This window comes from Ambystoma mexicanum, chromosome 3q (assembly GCF_040938575.1).
Source record: "Ambystoma mexicanum isolate Mex_15411 chromosome 3q, UKY_AmexF1_1, whole genome shotgun sequence".
Lineage (NCBI taxonomy): Eukaryota > Metazoa > Chordata > Amphibia > Caudata > Ambystomatidae > Ambystoma > Ambystoma mexicanum.
The window spans coordinates 1,129,163,046-1,129,183,618 of record NC_090926.1 but is presented as its reverse complement, the minus strand read 5'-3'; the positions used below and the strand labels follow the sequence as shown (position 1 = coordinate 1,129,183,618).

General features: G+C 49.0%; 1 protein-coding gene across 6 annotated transcripts in view; it reads right to left on the bottom strand.

Moving 5' to 3' along the window:
• The window catches only part of PNPLA6 (patatin like phospholipase domain containing 6), a 1,092,789-nt gene that overhangs the window by 208,235 nt on the left and 863,981 nt on the right, over positions 1 to 20,573 (bottom strand). For all 6 annotated transcript variants that reach the window (XM_069603923.1, XM_069603925.1, XM_069603924.1 and 3 more), the window contains one exon: positions 16,932 to 17,048. In XM_069603923.1, coding sequence (XP_069460024.1) covers positions 16,932 to 17,048 — 117 coding nt within the window. The remainder of the gene's footprint in view (positions 1 to 16,931; positions 17,049 to 20,573) is intronic.

Genomic DNA, 20,573 nt, shown 5'->3' with positions numbered 1-20,573 from the left:
CGTTTCGAAGAGTAGCTTATATGACTGAAATGAGCATAAGGCAAAGGGGAGACATTCAGCATGATGGCTGCATGCCCCCGTTTCACGCTGCGCTCATTATCTGCCTCTGGAGCTACATTTGAAAACGGCAGGGCTCTAGGAGCAGGCCCTGCTCCGTTCGCAAGTGTGAAAAAGTTGAAACGATGTCCGTGTGATAGAGTGTCATACGGACACCGTTTCAGATTGTCACACTTAGGAAATAAGCAAGGCTTGCCCCCAGACCCATACCTTTTCCAAATTGAGCTCCTGTAACTGAAAATTAGCCTCTGGGGAAACAGAGACATTTGCCCACTTCGTCCTGGGCTAATTTTCAGCTACAGAGGCTAAATGTAGAAACAGCAGTGCTCTGGGAGCAAGCCCTGCTCCCAGGGTCGGACTGGGCCATACAATTGTCTCGGAGCATCAATGAACAAGTGGCCCATGGTTGCAAATGGCTATTCATTGCTTTTGCAACACTGATAGTAACCAAAGGGGAGTGTTTTCATGAAGTGTAATGCAAACTGTACATTTTAACTAATATTTATATATTTATTCAGCAACACTGGTCAAAACTACAAGCCGCGGGGGTAATTCATCAAACTGGCCCAAATTGGCCAAGAAGTGTCCCACTTTGACCCCAAAAAAACTGGGCCACACAGCATTTTGTGTTTTTCATATTGCCCGATAGGCCAGTCCGAGCATGCCTGCTCCTTTCCCAAGTGGGCTCATTATCTCCCTAATTATCCCTAATTATCTGCCATTATCTGTAGGGTGGCCAACTTTACTAATGGTTTTGCAGGACCCTTTAGAACTGGTAGCCATTGAAAGCGGCTTGCAGTGCGCAAGGTACCAGTGTCATTCCAGCCCCCACCCCCTCCCATCCACTTTTGGGGTAAATAAGTGGCAGATAGGATTTTAACACACACAGCACAAAAACACGGTGGGTCCATTATAGATGCAGGACCTTCATCTGTTATAGCTGTGTCAAGGCCATGTGGGACAAAATATAAAACATCCCAATTTGCATAAGTGTTCAGACCAACATAAGTGGCGTCAGGGAAAGGGCACTGCGAGAAGCAGCATCAGTCTTTGATACTTCGAGGCACCATGGGAAGTGGCTTTAGAATAAGTTGGAATGATTACATTAAGTGGCAAACAACTTTGGGGTGTGAAAAACACAAATTGCACTATTAATAGATATGATGCAATTCTATAGGCATGAAATAGTGAGTGGTGATTTCTTTTTTCATAACGGCTTATTATAATAACATAATCATATAACAAACTATGGACTGAATCAGTGAGATGAAATGATTTGCCCAGGATCAGGCACTTTGGTTAGGCTAGGGATCTTTCCCATAGGTGGGGAGGGAATGCATGCTCAAAATAGTTGAGATGAACAAGTTACTTTCTTACCTGGTAACGTTCTTTCGATGGGATGGTCCGACGACGTATTCCATATCTATGACATGTAATCACCACAGCTGTGCTGCTTCGGAAAAACTTTTCGGCGTCTGCGTCCTGCGTCGATGACGTTGATGCGCCGTCGTCGAGGACCTCCTCCGACGTCCGACGTCATCCGATGTGATAAGTAGGACACACGACGCCCGTAGCCTCAGTTGTAGTTTTTTCCCCCAGAACGTGTGACATAAGTCAACTGCCAGTCAGACACAAAGCCTTGCGGAACGTAAGCTGCAATCGCAAAAGAAATTCTGCAGCGGGGAAGGCAGGGCGGGAGCGATATGGAATACGTCGTCGGACCATCCCATCGAAAGAACGTTACCAGGTAAGAAAGTACTTGTTCTTCGAGGGGAGTGGGTCCTCCGACGTATTCCATATCTATGACAGACTCCCAAAGCAGTACCAGAGCAAGGAGGAGTGAAAGAATTTAGAATCAAAATTTATAATAGCCAATCAAATAGCAGAGCAAAGGACCGCCTTGCCAAAGGCCAGATCCTGCCCTCGGATGGAATTGAGGGAATAGTGACGTACAAATGTATGTACTGAAGCCCAGGTGGCTGCATCACAGATGTTGCGAATAGGAACACCCCTCTGCAGGGCAGTAGATGCAGCCACACCCCTGGTAGAATGGGCCCGCAAGCCAGCCGGTGGGTCCTTACCCGCCAAGCGGTAACACTCCGAGATGGCTAAAATAATCCAGCGGGACAAAGTCTGTTTCGTCACAGCTTGCCCCAAACGCTTTCCAGCGTAACCAATAAAGAGTTGATCGTCCACTCTGACCTGGGACATGCGTGAAACATAAAAGCTTAAAGCTCTCCTAGGATCAAGCCTATGGAGCCTCTCCTCTACCTTACCAGGATGCGGAGGAGGATAGAATGCCGGAAGAACAACCTTCTGGGCCAAATGAAATTCCGTCACTACCTTCGGAAGAAAAGAAGGACGAACTCGAAGGACAACCCTGTCCTTGTGAAATACAGTGAAGGGTGGCTTAACTGAAAGTGCCTGTAACTCACTCACTCTGCGAGCGGAAGTAACCGCAACTAAAAACACAGTTCTCAGAGTTAACAGCCTCAAAGGGCAAGAATGTAAAGGCTCAAACGGAGCACCCATAAGAAACCTAAGAACAAGGTTTAAATCCCAACCGGGCACCAGGAAAGGGGACGGAGGAAACACATTAGTGAGCCCTTTCAGAAACTGTGAAATTAAAGGGATTTTAAAGTAAGAACACTCTTCAGATGAGCGCTTAAAGATGGACAGCGCCGCCAGGTAACCTTTAATGGTACCCACTTGCAAGCCCCTGTGGGCCAAAGAAAGTAAAAAGGACAGAACCATGGGGATGTCACATGCAAAAGGATCCACATTCTGAACTCTGCACCAGTCGCAGAACTTACGGCAACGGTACAGAGACTTAGTTGCTGGCCTTCGGGCCGAAAGCAACACTTCCATCACGTCTTCAGGGAGGTCCCAATCCTTATACCTCAACCTTTCAGAAGCCAAGCGTGAAGGTTGAGGGATCTGACCTCTGGATGGAGAGCCTGACCCCCCCTCCCGTGAGAGCAGATCGTCTCGGTAGGGAAGACGACGTGGAGGGCAGATGGACAAGTCGAGAAGGTCCGGGTACCACGTCCTCCGAGCCCACGCCGGAGCAATGAGGATCATCCGGAAACCGAACTTCCGTAACCTCCGCAGCACTTGCGGGATGACGGGGACTGGAGGAAACGCGTACAGCAGCGGGAATGACCACTCGACCACGAACGCGTCTCCTAAGGCTCCTTTTGGAGGAAATTCCCACGAGCAAAACCTTTCGCACTTCCGGTTGACACTGGACGCGAAGAGATCCACTTGAGGGGGTCCCCCAAAGGGCGAAGATCTCCAGGAGAATCTCCTGAGCCAACTCCCACTCGTGAGAGATCGCGCTCTGCCTGCTCAGAGCGTCCGCCGTCACGTTTTCGTCTCCGGCCAGATGAACTGCCGAGATTGAAACTTCCTGCTGGATGGCCCAGAACTCGAGCTGCATCGCCTCCCTGCACAGAGGAAGTGACCCTGCCCCCCCTTTTTTGTTGAGGTAGTGCATGGCCACTGTGTTGTCCGTCAGGATCAGGACATTCTTTCCTCGCACAGTCGGCAGAAAAGCCTTCAGGGCTAGCCTGACGGCCCTCAGCTCCAACAGATTGATATGGAGTCTGGACTCCGACGGAGACCAACGACCGCTGACTGTCAGCCCGTTGGCATGAGCTCCCCATCCCGTGAGGGATGCATCCGTCACGATCGTCACCTCCGGCCAGGGAAGCCAAAATGGAGCCCCCTTCATCAAGTTGCCTTCGACGGCCCACCACAGAAGGTCCCGGGCGACCGAGGGCGGCACCTGAACCGAGTCCGACATCCTGCCGGAGGACTGCGACCATTGCGTCTTGAGCGCCCACTGCAAAGATCTCATCCGCAGGCGAGCCTCTGGCACCAGAAGAATGCAGGATGCCATGAGGCCGAGCAACCTCAAGAACTCGAACGCCGGGAGCTGAAACTTGTGCACCATCTGCTGAATGTGAAGAGCCCTCACCTGGGGAGGAAAACACTGCCCCAGAGAAGTGTCGAGCACTGCTCCGATGTACTGGAGCTGCTGTGTTGGCGTCAAATGGGACTTCTTTAAATTGAGGGAGAAGCCCAGCCTGTGAAGGGAGTGGCAGGTGACGGATAGATGATCCAGGACTTGCTCGGGAGAGCTCCCCCTGATCAACCAATCGTCCAGGTAGGGGTAGACGTGAATCCCCCCTTGCCCGAGATGCGCTGCCACCACCACCATGAGCTTGGTGAAAACCCTCGGGGCGGAGGTCAATCCGAACGGCAGGACCCGAAACTGAAAGTGCGAGTCGCCAACCGCGAACCTCAGGTACTTCTTGTGCTTGGGATGGATCGGCACATCGAAGTAAGCATCCTTGAGGTCGAGTGACACCAACCAGTCCTGAAGCTGAAGGGCCTGGAGGACTTGAGAGAGAGTAACCATCTTGAACTTGTCCTTCCTGAGGAGTTTGTTCAAACCGTGCAAGTCCATGATGGGTCTCAATCCCCCGTCTTTCTTGGAAATCAAAAAATAAGGGGAATGCCATCCCTTGTTCCTCTCCGCTACAGGCACCAGTTCTATGGCGCCTTTCTCCAGCAGGGCTTGAATTTCCTGCGCAAGGAGCGGATCTGGACTCTGCAAAGAGAGGTTCCCCGGTGGATTGTCGCGAGGCCTGTGCCGAAAGGGAAGACAATAGCCGTGGGTTATGATCTCCAGAACCCACACATCTGAAGTAATGGCTTGCCACTCTACAAGATGCTGCGCCAGCCTTCCCCCAACCGGCGAACCATGGGACATGGCCTCATGACTGAGTGGGAGCGGCTGCGGCGTTACCTGAGGGCAAAGAGGCAACTGCCCGAGCGGCCTTGGCACCACGGGTACCCTGTCGTCCACCTCTGGTACCCCTGCGTTGGCCTCTTTGACTGCCAGCTCCTCTCGCTTTACTGAAGGACGAGTAATAGCGAAAGGAACCACCCCTCCACTGCTGTCCCCTAGGACGAAAAGGCTGAGGCTGGCGAACTGCAGCGCCCAACGACTTCGCTGCAGCTTTGGAGGTCTGCAACCTCTCAAGGCTCTCGTCAGCCTTGCTGCCAAAAAGGTGTTCACCGTCAAAGGGCATGTTGAGGAGCCGGGACTGCACATCAGGAGCAAACCCCGACTTCTGCAACCACGCAAACCTGCGTATCACGGTGCTCGCCGCCATGGACCTACTGACGCATTCAGCTAAGTCCAAACCCGACTGAACGGACTCACACATGGCATCCTTACCATCCTGGACCATAGCAAGGAAACCATCCCGTTCGTCCCCTTCGGGAATATGTTCAGCCACTAACGCAACACAGTTCCACAGAGTGTGCGTGAAACGAGACAAGGCACAAATGGAGTTGGCCGCCTGAAGCGCCATACCACCAGAAGAAAACACTTTCTTCGCCCAGCCATCAAAACGTTTGTCGTCCCTATCAGGAGGGATGGTAGGGTACGACGCCTGCTTTGCTGGGGCCGTGGCCGTCTGCACCACCAAACTCTCCGGAGTGGGATGCCTGGTCAAGTAGCAGGGGTCGCTACTGGCTGGACGGTATTTTCGCGACAAGGATCTGCCCACCGCCGGGAAACTCTCCGGAGCAGTCCAAGCCGCCGCCACCCTTCTCTGTAAAGCCATATGGAACGGCAGTACCGGGTCAGTTGGGGGACCAACATCAAGAATGTCCGTCAGATCATCCTGCACAAACTCCCCTGGGGGAGCAGACCATCCCAAGTACTCAGAAACCCTAGCCATAAGGCGCCGGTACGAGGAATCGGCATGAGAGCCAGACTCAGGCCTACAAAACTCCACCTCCGGAGAGGTGTCCAGTCCACTGGCATCATGCAGGGACTGCCTCAAATCGTCAAAATGACTATGGCCCGAGACAATTTCATCTGGAACCTGACTAGGAACCAGGCCATCAGAATCCTCATCCGCCTTTGAAATATACTCCAGGTGGCGAAAAGAAGGCACCCGAGAGTGCTTGCTCTTAACCAGAGCCATCCTAGGGGGTTCTCCCGTGCCACGGGGTACCTCCGACCCGAAAGGCGTCGAGCGAATCGGCGCCGGCGTCGAGAGAACCGGCATCGGCGCCGAGAGGATAGGCGTCGACGTCGAGGAGATCGGCGTCGACGTCAGATGCAGCGCCGCCAGCACCGGCGGCTTCGACACAGCCCTCGAAGCCGGAGCCTCGAGCGTGTCCCTCGACGACCTGAGCGTCGACGGCTTCGACGACTTCCTCGGAGCCGGAGCCTCGAGAAAGCCTGTCGACGCCCTCGACGCCTCAGACGTCGATGTCTTCCTCGAAGACCTCACAGGTGCACACGGTCTCGAACGCGTCGAGGACCGGGACCTGGAACGGGTACGTCGAGAACGAGTCTCCTTGTCCGAACGGGACCTCTCCCGTGACTCGTGCCGACCACTCTTGCGAGCGGTGTCTCTCGACCTCACACGGCCGACCCCACTCGGGGGCGCGGACGGCTTAGTACCCTGCGACTCAAGAATCGCCAGCATTTTCTTCCCGAAGGAAGCCCATTCCTCCGGCGTCGCACGGCTGGTCGGGTAAGCGACGTGCCGGGCAGAGTCCTCCGAAGAGGACCTGGAAGACGACCGGTGTCGGCGCTTCCGAGAATGCCTCGAAGAGGCTGAGGAGTGGCGAGACCGACTCCTAGAAGGAGACCCACGAGACTTCCGACGATGACGCGGAGAGCCACCCCTCGAATCATCCGTCGAAAGCCCCGCAGACTTCGACTTCCGGGGCTTGGACACCCGATTTACCGACAACTTCTTCTTACGTTCGCGTAAGGCTTTGGACGTGAGCGACTGGCAGTCGATACAGTCATCCGTGTCGTGGGCCTCCCCGAGGCACCAGAGGCAGGCGTCGTGCGAGTCCGTCACCGACATCTTGGACCCACACTCCCCGCACTTCTTAAAGCCCGGACGCGGGGTTGAAGACGAAGTAGAAGACATCTTCGAAGGATTTTCACAAAACGAACAGGTTCGAAGAACCGAGAATAACAGAACTCCAAAGAGTCGAGGCGTTGAACCGAGAAACACGAAGCAACACGTTCGCGGAAAAAACGGAACTGAGGCTAAGGGCGTCGTGCGTCCTACTTATCACATCGGATGACGTCGGACGAGGTCCTCGACGACGGCGCATCGACGTCATCGACGCAGGACGCAGACACCGAAAAAAGTTTCCGAAGCAGCACAGCTGTGGTGATTACATGTCATAGATATGGAATACGTCGGAGGACCCAATCCCCTCGAAGGACTTCATCACAGGAATCTATTCCAATAATTTGGGTGTCAGGTGGCAAATACCAAACAGAAAGATGCTTCTGCAAGAAATCATGTGTGTGCGCATCCTGGTGTTGTCAGTAATAGGAAGCTTAGTGTGCCAACTTGTCGATGTGCTGTTTGAACGCACTATGGCTCATTGCAATATGCAAGGGGACATCTCTGTACTCCTGATTTTCATTTTAAACGATGCCATTCCATGTTCCACTTTGCCAAGCCGGTTTAAAACTACCCACGTTCATCAGTGTCATCCTGGTTCTGCCACTGATAGGCACTTGTCTAGCTAGCCCCCCCCCCCCTAAAAAAAATTAAGTGCCTCATTCACACCACCCACAGAAAACGCGCATGCCACTGACATTTCTCATCAAAAATGCCCATTCCATCGACAACACTGATATCCCAGCTTTGACACAGGTAAGCTTAGAGCAAGAAAACATCCAGTTAGCTTTTGTTCACTATTTTGCTGCTCGCTGTGCTCCAACATGGCTTGGTTTTTGACATGGAGATGGCCCCTCGCTTCCCTCAGTATGGGATTTAGTGCAACTGTACCCAAAAAACTGCGGTGCCCAAGCCGGGAGTAATTGGAAGGGCACGGGGAATAGGAGATGGCTCATTCTCCTGCATTCTCCTTAAGTGGGGCTTCATATGTGAAGGAGAATGGACAAAATGGTGTTTTCTCATGTGTCTGTTCATGGGCGCATGCTGTCACCTACAATTGGTTTACTGTTGCACTGGCCCTCTTGTAGTCCCATATTCCCTTGATTTGAGAGGCAGATAGTCTCACCATCCATTCATTCCGGATTTATTTTGCATAGAGGGCTGACTGTATCAGGGCCGACATTACTTTTCTGCTATGACCATTTTTTTAATCAATTATTTTGACTTTAGGACTTAAGGGCATTTAACAAAGTAGGCTTTGACCTTCATCATCCTTGGCTAGATTCTGCGACTTGGCATAGGTGCATGCCACAAAGTTAATATTTTCAGGAATTGCGAATGTGCTAAAATGGCACTGGTTTTATTTGACTAAGCAGAATTTTGTGTGCTCAATTATTTTTAAAACCATAATAACACATTGAAATCCTCCTCAGATTACCTTGCACGTGCAGTCCCAAAAGAAACTTACAAACGACACTTGTTGAAATCATGGATGCAGAAGTAGGCGGATCATCCAACAAAAGACAGAAGACGTATCATTTTCATCAAGAGTAGGAGACCGATTTCTTTTTCACAAGCATAAAAAGGGAGGTGTGTGTGTTTAATCTGCAGTGCCAAAGTTGCAGTGGGAAAAAAGAGTAATGTCGAGAGGCATCTTGGGACAATGCATGCACATTATGAAAAGAACTTTCCTAAAGGAGCCGCCTGCTATTCCAAAAAGTAGCTGAACTAAAAGCTGCGCTGCAGATGCAACAATCATTTTTTACCCAACCAGCAAAGAAAGCAAATGCTGCGACAGAGGCATCCTTCAAAGTTGCACATTATTTGTCAAAACACAAATGCACTTTTACAGATGGTGCAATTGTGAAAGGTGCAATGGCTCTCGTGGCTGAGTCAGTTTTAAAAGATTTTAAAAACTGCCCTTAAATTATGTCTGCCATTTCAGATGTGCAGTTGGGTGTAAACACAATGGCAAGGAGGGTATCTGCACTATCAGCCAATGTGATGGGGCAATTAGAAAAAGATCTGAGCAGATGCAATTTACTTTCCATTCAGTGTGATGAATCAGTTGATGCAAGTGATACTGCCCAGCTGGCACTGTTTGCTCAAATGGTGTTTGACGACTTCACCAACAAAAAGGAATTCTTGACCTTGTTGTCTCTGAAATCCACCACCAGAGGTGTTGATATCTACAAAGAGGTCAAGAATTATTTTGGCAAAACAAAAATTTCATTGAACAAGTTGGTGGCAATAACCCCCGATGGTGCACCAGCAATGACCGGGCGTCATTTTGGTTTTGTTGCATGCTGTAAAGCAGACCCCGATTTCCCTCCATTATTGCACTACCACTGCATCATCCACCAGCAGGCCATTTGTGCCAAAGTGATGGGGTTTGATTATGTAATGGCCCCTGTTGTGCGAATTATTAATTCAATTTCTACAAAGGCTAAACAGCACAGAATATTCAAAATATTCCTGGAAGCACTATCTGGGAAAAATACTACGTTGCTTTCTTTCACTTTTGTCAGAAATCAAAGACTTCATGAGGTCAAGAAATGAAGACATTGGCCAAAAATGCAGCATTTCCTGGCTACTTGATTTGGCATTTCTGGCAGATGTTACTGAGAAATTAAATACCCTGAACTGTGAACTACAAGGAAAAGGTAAAACCATTGCTGACATAAGCGCAGTAAAGACATTTAAGTCCAAACTTAACCTTTTCAGTGAACAAGTGGTGAAAAGAAAATGCATCCTTTCCCTTCTGTAATCCAAATGTTGACAGAGCATACAGCTAGTCCTGAACTCCTGAACATTGACAAAAACAGCAGTCTCCTGAGCAGGCTCATGGAAGAGTACACTGACCGGTTCAGGGATTATGAAAGGATTGAACCGTGTGTGATGTTCATCACAAACCCCTTAATGGAAGTCAATGTTTGTGAACTTACAGAACAAATGAGTGAGCTGTTTACTCTGAACAGTTTTGCTATGAAAATGGAGATTGTCAGCCAGCAAGGGGACATTTAGTTGAAAAGCAGACAATCTCACACCAATTTCTGTAACCTTGTTTATTACAAGGAGTGCAGTAACCTTTGCACAGCAGCATTAAAAGTGACTTCTCTGTTTGGTTCCACCTATCTCTGTGAATCTGCATTTTCAGATATGAACTTCATCAAATCGAAATTTCGTACCCGCCTGACCGATGAGCATCTGAGTGACTCCATTCGAGTTGCTGCATCAAGTTATACACCAGACTACAGAGCACTGGTGGACGGCATGCAGTGTCAACCTACACACTGAATGTCACAATCATTTTCCTACATTGGGAAAGTCTTTTTATGAGACAACTTCTGATAAAAAAGAATGCAATAAAGAGATTTTTTAGCTTATTAACATAATCGTGAAGGGATATGTTATTCCCTATATTTATAAAGGGAACATTACAGCTAAAAAATAATGAGTACAAGTTCCAATGTTTATGGACATCCCAGATCCCTGATATCGCCTGTAAGTAGCTCTCGCTGTTGCCCCTCTGCTGAAAGTAGCTCACGCCAACATAAAGGTTGGAGACCCCCTGCCCTGTATAAATCCGAATCAGACCCCCTCACCCTCGGGAATAGACCACTATATGGCAAATGTTGAGAAGTCAAAGCTTTCCCAAGACTATGTTCTTGGCCTTGACGCCCCAATCACTCCCGAAGAAATTAAGAGGGCTGTGAATAGGCTCTTCCTGGGGAAAGCCCCAGGGGAAGATGGCTATACTGCAGTCCTTCCTCTCCCCACTCCTCGCCTTTATGGTGGAGCTCTTAAACGATATTCTGGAATTGGGGATTGCCCCTGACTCTTTCTTGCGTGCTCTCATCACCATGATTCCTAAGGAAGGCCGAGGACCCACACAGTGTTCCTCATACCGCCCCATATCCTTGTTGAATATCGATGCCAAAATCTACACAAGGGTCCTCGCTGCGAGATTGGAGACTCTTATGCCCCACCTGATACACTCTCTGTTCAAGTCGGATTCATAATGGGGAGACAGGGCGCCGATACTATGCGGAAGACCCTACAATTCACGAATCGCAAAAGATGACTAGCGACCCGGTCCTTCTTTCGGCTGACGAAGAGAAAGCCTTTGACAGGCTCGAATGGGGCTTTTTAGAGGCGATTCTGAACAAAGTGGGACTAGGTTCTAAATTTAGGAAAGGGGTTTAAGGCGGTCTATACATCCCCCAGAGCCTCAGTGTTTGTCAACGGAGAGTACTTACGCTGTTTTGAACTTGGCAGAGGTACACAACAGGGGTGCCCCCTCTCTGCCATATTGTTCGCCCTTTCCCTGGAACCCCTAGCCGAGAGTCTCAGAGAAGATCGGCAAATTGTATTCTTTCCCTCCCATATGAAGTCCCTCAAAGTGGCCCTATATGCAGACAATCTACTCCTACACATCCAGAACCCCCTGACGTCAATTCCTAAAGCTATACAACTGATTGGGGAATATGATATGATATGGCATTTATAACACATACACAAGTGTTTCAAGGAGCGACGAGACAAGGGAGGGGAACAAAGGGAGGACGGACAACGATCCTACAAGGCCAGGTGTCATTCAAATCGCGCAAGTGCGTGGGAAGGGGGCAGAGACAGTGCAGTACATGGGAATAGATAAGAACAATAAGTGACGGCCAGCACGTGGCAAGTGCCTGGGTAAGTGCAGACATCAGGTGTCAGGAGCTGGTAGGGGGACTGTAGGGATATAGAAACAGTCCCCATGTGCGGGGGTTGCCAGGTGGGCAGTGCAGGTGTGTGACGCTGGTGGGGGAGGGACCTGGGACCGAGATCAGAGGGTGTCCAGGTAGCCAGTGCAGTTCCGGTTACAGCCAGGAGTTCAGCAGACGAGAGGAGGAGAAAAAGCCAAAGCAAAGAGAAAGGTCTTGAGGTGCTTCCAGAACCGGAGATGGTTCTCCTCAAGTTTAAGGGAGGCAGGGAGGCTGTTCCAGAAGGAGGCACCAGCCGAAGAAAGAGATCTACCCCCAACTCGTTGCTTGGAGAAGCGACTGACCCTGAGGGAGTTGGAGGCGGATGAGCGAAGAGCTCGAGAAGGAAGATATTTAGGAAGAGAGAGTTGAAGGTATTGGGGACCCAGGCCCCAGAAGGCATTGTGGACGATGCAGAGGGTTTTGAACGTAATCCTCGCAGCCACCGGGAGCCAGTGCAGAGATTTCAGTCCTGGAGAGATACTATCCCTGGGCTTAAGGCCAAGGACAAGTCTCGCAGTCCTGTTCTGGATAAGTTGCAGAGGGCGGAGAGCAGAAGCAGGCAGATTTAAAAAGAGGCTGTTGCAATAGTCCAGCCTAGAGAGAACCAGAACTCTCTAGACAGACTTCTGGGGGAAGGAGAGGAAAGGAAGAATACCTCTGAGGAGGTGCAGCTGGTAGTGTGACTTCCTAGAGACGTCAGAGATGTGAGGAGAGAAGGAGAGTGTGGAGTCGAAGATGACCCCAAGGTTTTTAGCCTTGCAGGTGGGAGCAGGAAGAGGACAAAGAGAGGCCGGCTAGAGAGCTACAGGAAAGGTGGGAACGGGTGTGCCGATGAGGAGAATCTCAGTCTTTCTGGGATTAAGGCAGAGGTCATTGGCGGCACACCACTCCTGGCTAGCAGACAAACAGTCAGAGATGAGGGAAGGAGAGGAGCTGGGTGTCATCTACATAGCACTGAAAGTTGGGGCAGAGAGCAGCAATGCGGTGGGCAAGGAGTGCCATTTATTGGTTGAACAGCCAGGGAGAAAGGTTAGACCCCCTGGGGGACACCACAAGTAGAGAAAAAGATAGCGGAGAGGAAGGACCCAAGATGGAACTGGGAGGGTCGGTCAGAGAGGAAAAAAGTCAGCCACGCCAGAGCCTGACCAGTGATACCCATGTTATCACGGAGACGGTTGAGCAGGATGGCATGGTTGACAGTGTCAAAGGCAGAAGAGAGATCAAGCAGGATGAGGATGCAGGGGGTGTTAGAGCCAAGGTTGGAGAGCAGGTCTTTATGGATGTTAAGGAGAGCAGTTTCCGTGTTTCTGACAACTCTGAAGCCAGACCGATGGTCATGAAGCCAACCAACAGATTCAGTGTGGAGATTAAGCTGGGAGATGGCCAGTTTCTCCAGGAGCTTGCCCAGGACGGGAGTGATGGAGATTGGTTGACAGTTAGCCGGGCAAGAGGGGTCAGCACAGGGTTTCTTAAGAACAGGGTGCAACAAGGGATTGCTTCAGGGTAGATGGGAAGACTCCAGTGGCGAAGGAGTGATTGCAGAAATCAGCCCGGGCAGGAGCCAGGGAGTCGCTGTGGTCCTTGATAGCTTGAGGAACAGGGGTGAACCTGTTTCGACGAGACTTTCATAGATCGGCCTTGTCTAGAAACCTCGTCTGTGGAGAACAGAGGAAAGGCAGAGAAGGAGGGAGGAGAGGTGGCTGCAGAAGGGCCAGAGGAAGAGCAGGGAGAGCTTTCCAGGTTTAAAATAAATAGAGCTAAATCAATTGTGTTTCCGCTGCGTGAACCCTCACAGGGCGACGCTGAAAGATTCTCCAATCTGGGACTAACAACCAGGGACTACACTCTTCGATACTTGGGGATAAATATCACGAGGGACTTAAACTCACAGTATGAAGCCAACTTCCCCTCCCTTATTGTGAATCTCCATGCAGATCTAACAAAGTGGGATAATCTAACAATGTCCTGGCGAGGGAGGCTGAATGCCATAAAGATGGTGTGTCTGCCTAGATTCCTTTACCCCTTTCAGATGCTTCCGATCCAGTTGCCGGACACCTTTTTCAGCGAAGTAAAGACGGCTATACTAAAGTTCCTGTGGCAGGGGAAGAAAGCTAGGATAGCCAACAAGACTTTGACGTTACCCAAAGACATGGGAGCTGTTGGTCTGCCGGATCTCAAGAAATACTATGAAGCTGTACAGTTGAGAACCCGGGTCGCCCACCTCAGAAAACAAACAAATCTCAAATGGATAGACATGGGAATTATCCATCTGTCCCCGGTCACCCTTGCTGAATGGTTATGGGTCCAGCGAAATAAACTAACACAAAGAACAAGGAATCCCCCGATAATGGGGACCATATGGGATATATGGATGGAAGGGACCAACATGCAGGGAATTACTACATAACCATCCCCTTTAAGTCACATCTGGGCACCAGGGGTTAGAGATGAGATCCCCAATCATGAAAGATTCCAGTCCTAGTTCGAAGCTGGATTGGAGAGGGTGGATAAGCTATGGTGAGAGGGCACTTTTCTAAGAATTACAGAACTCGGAAGAAGCACTTGGGATGTCTCCCCTCCCGGTCTTCCCCTTCTTACAGCTCAAGGGAATCTTTCAGAGAAACAAAAGGAAGGAGAAGGACCAGATGGTTCTTACCCCCTTTGAACAATTATTAAATACCAGAACTAGTCCAAGGGCCGGATCTTTGCAATGTACAGAGTTTTAATAGTTAACAGGTGGGGGATGACCGAGAATCTGAAATGTAGGTGGGAAAGGGATTTGGGTGAAGAGATAGATCCGGCCCTGTGGGCGGAAATATGCAGAGGGGCCTCGCAAGTCTCGATAACATGCCAGTATAAGTTACACGCCATCAAGCTTTTACATAGATGGCAGTATGACCCCCCCCATAGAATGTTCCAGACACGGAGTAGTATATGCTGGCGCAAGTGTGGCGAGAATGCCAATTACTGGCACATGTGGTGGGGATGTCCCCAAATTAGGATTTACTGGGATGAAGTCCTGGGATGGATTAAGGAACTGGATGGGACTCAGCGCACTGCCGACCCCCTCCTACTACTGTTTGGGTATGTAAAGAGTGAAGATGATCGTAGGAGGGTGACAGGTCTGGCAGGGCAACTGCTACTAGCAGCACGGGTCGTCCTAGTGATTACGTGGAAAGCAAGCCATGTTCTGGGGAAAAAGGAGTGGATAAATGTGGCCATGAATATCTGTATAACGTAAAGAATCACAGCAGCATGGGAAATCCACCCAATATGAGATACCATGAGGAAGCTTTAATAAGAGATATATGCCCGGCACATGCAAACCCCTAGTAGAGAGGGTGTACCAAATCAGATTTGAGTATACGCCTCCAGAACATGCTTAATCATAGAAATCGGAAAACAGCTTCGCCTGAGGAAACCTACGTAAGTTTTCGGACTGGGCCTTAAACAGATGGCCACACTTCTGGTTTACCGGTTAAGGTCGAAATTGAACACAGACCACGAACTTGAGATTTCGAAACATTGTAAAGAGACTCAAGAGCACACCGTTCCTAGGCAGGGAGGTTGGGGAGGGGGGGGAAATGTTGACGCAATCTATGTATTTAGGAGTTGCGGGAGGGGGGAAATGAAATAGTAAGTCATTAAGTGTAATATGCCCCTGACAAAGTTCCTGTAATGTTTATGACCCTGTTCAAAAACCCTAATTTAAAAAAAAGAACGGAAAAAAAAAGAAAAATACATGAGAGAGTGGGAAAAAGAGTCTCACTCTATCCAGGTTTAATAAAATCAAGTTCTCAAAATCCAGCAAAGTTGCTGGGGGTCTCTAAGGTGGAGGGAATTCGCACATTTCTGAGAGTTCTCCCTAACAGAGAGAGTCACTTTTCAGTCCTGCTGCCGGTCTGCTCCATGGCTCCCTCTCCAGCCTCACATTCTTTCGGCTCATTCCGAGAGAGGCAGCTTTCTCTCTCCAGCAACTCTCAGCCCTTGTTAGCTGTTCCACTGGTTTAAATTGCCCGGGCACAGGTATTCGCTCATAAAGAATAGAGCGCAACCTGTGTTCCTGATTTACCTTGATCGCATTATTCCATTCATCTTTCTCGTCACAGTTCTTTAGTGGTTATAGTAGTGGTTATGGGAATGCAAGTCCATGCTCGAATTCTTATAAATCCGGAAAGTCTAGGAAATTGTCCTCTAGGTTTAAGCCAGTTGTAGATGATCTACATGTAGAAGCTGAGAAGGCATTTTATTTTGGTGGATGAGGGCAGGTGTTACAGTAAGGCATTAAGGCTTTAGGCAGGTATGGGATATCCTCAAAAGAAGATGGGGGATACCATGTCTCATCTGATGATGCCATTATATTCTCCCGGATGGATATTCTCCCCCATGTGATCCTCCCTCATATAGCCACTCCCAGGGTCAGGATCAGGTAGCAGCAGCCATCCCCTGGTCACGTGGGGAGTGTTCACCACTGGGAAAGGAGTGATGACGCACCGGATTCATCACAAACCTAATTGATATGACATGGCATTTATAAAGAGCCTATACACAAGTGTTTCAAGGTGAGACAAGTGTTTCAAGGCTCGGGAAATTAACTCCTTTAGGGGCAGAGTGCAGCAGCAGTGACAAGCTAACAACAGGTAGGACTATGAAAAGTTTAGACCAACAGTTTTTTTTATGCTTAACAGTTTTTCTAAGGTCTAAATAAATAACTATTTCTATACATTCTGCCTAACTGGTATTAGTAAGAGTGCTCTGTGTGTGCTTAACTGAACCCCATTACCACTCTCGCAATTGTAAGCCTTGCTGTTTAGTCATACTACCCAGATAAAATTTGGTTAGACATTGGTTTCTTTCTTTGTTCACCAGAACAGGATGACCTCTCAAAATTTGCCCACAGGTTTGATTCTGAAAATCCACCTTAACAATAACCAAGAGGAAAAATAGTTCTGTTCAGTCCAAGGACAGTGTGTATAAATAGTATGTCTGTTAAAGGTTCAGGCCATAGACGGTAAGGATAGATTGTAGCATGTCATGTGTAGAGCCCAGAGAATGGATGGAGGGTTCTGTGTGAAGACCACAGTCCAAAAATACCAAGGAGGAAAAATAGTGTACAGTACAGATATAATACGTAGGTATGTCATCTATTCCACACCATGTTACTCACATCCATTTTCTTGCTCTCGTAGAAGTCGGCTGAATGTCTGTCCTTCACCATCTTCTCGATGATGCCTCCACGACTCCAAGCACTGAACACCAAAGTGCCATGTTGGTAACCAACGCCCTGAGGGAGAAGGACAATAGGCAAATTGAACACAGAATCACCCACAATTCACAAAGGATAACGTTTCAGACATATCACTACAAACAAAAACTTGCAGAGTGACGCTTCACTACCTGTAAAACAGAACACAACAATGTTTTACCACACAAGGAAGTGACATGGCATAGCTTTTCGAAAATAAAACAGAAGACATTTCAAATCCACTGACCGGGTGTCCCTTCGTAAAAATCCACCCATGCAAGCCAAAGTAATGTTTGCTGTTAATAAATCTTAATGACTGCTTTTTCTGACGAGTCAAAGATAAGCCCACCAGTGCTCTTTGCAGGTTGGTGGACATGCAGTCTCTATTTTTATGAAGGCTCCTTATTCTGTACAGTGCACAACAGATGTCCAATCTAAGTCATTAAGCATGAACGCATTGGAGTCAAGATAATCCCAAGGGTCATTCTACGATTTGGCATGGAGTCAAACCTATTTATGTGCACAGCACCTTACCAATACTTTATTTGTATTTTGTATAGGCTTACAGTGTCAAAGGAAGACTCCAGAAAGTTTACCCGTCAAAAGGTGGATGAGGATAAGAAACAGAAAGTCAGGCTGGACATGAAGCACCATGGAAGTTTGCTAGTGAAGTCCAAATACTTTGAGAAGGTTATGTGCTTTACAATCTTTTGTCAGGCTGAGGATGAAAAGATTTGAAAGAGAAGGTAACCGAAAATGTTTGAATTACACTGTGCGGGCTTTGGGAGGGAAAACTCTGGCATCTTCTCTAGTGATACGGGAGCTTCAATTTCTCTAGACAATTGCGTGCACTGCCATGCAGAGCTTTATAAACAAGAGGGTTTTGAATTCCACACTCTGTATAATGGGTGGAAAAACGAGGGAATGAAGAGCGAGTTGAAGTGAATGAACTTGTCTGTATGAATAGAGTACTATTGACCAGGGACCTCACCAGCAAGCCTCCTTAACATTTGGTGTTTTTATCGATGCGACTGGTGATCTGCCAGAACACCTCCCACTCACAGAAACCCAGCCATTGCCAGTACCCAAGGTTTCAGACAAACCTATGAGGCATTATTCAAAATGGTGGAAATCGCATGACAAAGGCGTCTGGAATTGGTTTGAATAGAAGTAAGGTCGACTCGGTCGACTCTCTTGTCATATGAAGGGATGGAGGCTATTTTGTGATTTAGCAGGTAGATCGATTACAAAGCATGTTATCACATGCATGCAGCTCATGGAAGATCATTTGGTCACATGGGAACACAAGACTTGACCTTCATAAGAATCATCCTGCACCTCCCCCCCCACCCCCAAATGCTTTCTCCTCAAAAGCAGATAGATTTGGGCCATGTTAAGGCTGGGTGTTTTCAGAGCGGAATGCAGCAGGAGGAGCTTCTGTGTGTTTGGTAATAATACTGGCCTAATGAGGGAAAAACCACCACGAAAGGGAAATCGACAAGAGGAAGGATGAGCTAGCTAGAGCTATCCATTGGAATAGTGAAGGCTCTAGGACCGCACACCCCTTAATGAGACCACGCTATAAACTACACTGATGCTGGGTAAAAAGTGACACATAGGCAACATATTGCCTTCTTTAACCTCCTCCCGCTCCGATAAACCCACACCGACATATATCCATAAGATATTGAGCACCTGATTACTCCAGTGTCTAAGTGCTGCATGTGACAGGATCTGGAATAGGATCCTGTGAGGGGAGAATAGGGACCCCTCCCAACCTGGGACAGGGGGGCTACAAGGGCGAACGTCAATGTCAGCCCTGTCTCTGAGGTGGAGAGTGGGAGTTGCGAGGGCCCCAGTACCTGCAACCCCCTTTGTGTTAATGTGGGTATCACCCTCTGTCACACAATACATCCAGGTACTGTTTCTGGCCAGTGTTTTCTCTTTTGTGCTTTAAGACCACAAGGAACTGAATCCTTTGCAATGTCAAACAAGAAAAATAATCAGGAAAAGAGAAACGCTGCACATGATACGGTTGGCACTACCCGACCATGACAACAAGGCAAACAACATATAAGAGAATGAAAAATAAATGCCAGGCCCACGACAGTCCAGAGAAACCGCAAAAACTGCTGCCAGACCTGTGCAGGGGAAGGGGTGTTTTTGTTTAAAGCTTTGCACCTATGTAACATAGCCCCTGGGGAAAGGAAAGCCATAGGCTGGCCCACAGAATCAGGTGAGCGCTGGAAACAATGAAAATGGAGCCGGGAGATAGTACATGGAAGTGAACAGTATAAAAGATTAAATGAGAGACAGTGTGGGTTGTACAAGGGATGTCAGGAGGTGAGGTGGCGAACCGATAGACCAGGCATAGGACGGAGGATTGAGCAGAGTGCTGAATAGTTGGTGGCAAAGTTGGTGTGGAGTGCAGCAGGTAAGGTGTGGAGTGCAGCAGGTAAGGTATTGGTTGTAAGAGGGATGCGTGACAAATCCAGATAATTGGTCTCTTCTCCCTAAGGCAGTGTCACCCTTTTTGAGACGAAGGTTGTGATCTGCAAAGCAAAACCCTCCCTAGGGATTTGGGCAAGCGGGATCTCACTGGTCAAGCACTCCCAATCCATTAAGATTGCTAAATCTCCCTTGAGCCGGATATCCCCAGTGTTCTCAGCATATATGGGATTAGAGGATAATGTTGACCTACTGAGGCCTTGTCCCATGCGTGGTGTGAGTGTGGATGCTGTACCTTCCTGGGGGATGACCAATGGGAATATGCCTCATTTCAGGACATGACATATAAGGAATCATAACCTTACCTGGTGAGAGAGAGGGGCTGGCGGGAATTCAATCAACTGGAGCAAAGATGCACAGAGCGGATACTGCTGCTACCACGCAGAGCCGATGCTGGCTGGAGTCAGGATCAAAGCCCTTACAAGGTGGGTGGCGAGCCCACGCATTGCTCCTGAGCCCAGGAGAGCCGGACGAGCAAATCCCCCTGCTCTCTACCGGAGAGCCAACCCACCACTGACAAGGTAGAATACCAGAGTGCTGGAGAACTGTCACCCACCAGTGGAATCAAGGAACCAGCACCCAGAGAAGGAGGAGTCTGTGCTGGCAGAGCGAAAGCCCCTCCAGGTGAGATAACTGTGGAACAGCAGGTATGCAGTGTGGGAGCCGGAGAGGGAAGAGGACAGTTGAGCTCAGCAGCAACCCACAGGAAGCTAAAAATCCCATAATGCAGAAGCCTGACGGGGCCCAGTGAAGCCGCCCGCCTGATATCTAAAGAAGGGGAATCTATATCTTTCATGCCTTAAGGGGCCGCTAGAAAACAGATCAGAGGAGCAATACCCCAATTGGGGGATTGTGGGCGGGTGGGGGGGGGTCTTGGGTTGGAGTTCAAAATATTATATCCAAGAAGTGGATGTGAAACAAACTGAGCAGAGGGAGACGTGAGAGGGGTGTAGGCGAACAAGCTAGTTAACCGGAAAAACATATGTGGTCGAGACACAGAGGTCAACACTGTGAATCAGAGTCTATATGTCCACAGGAGAACGCCAGAAATTAACC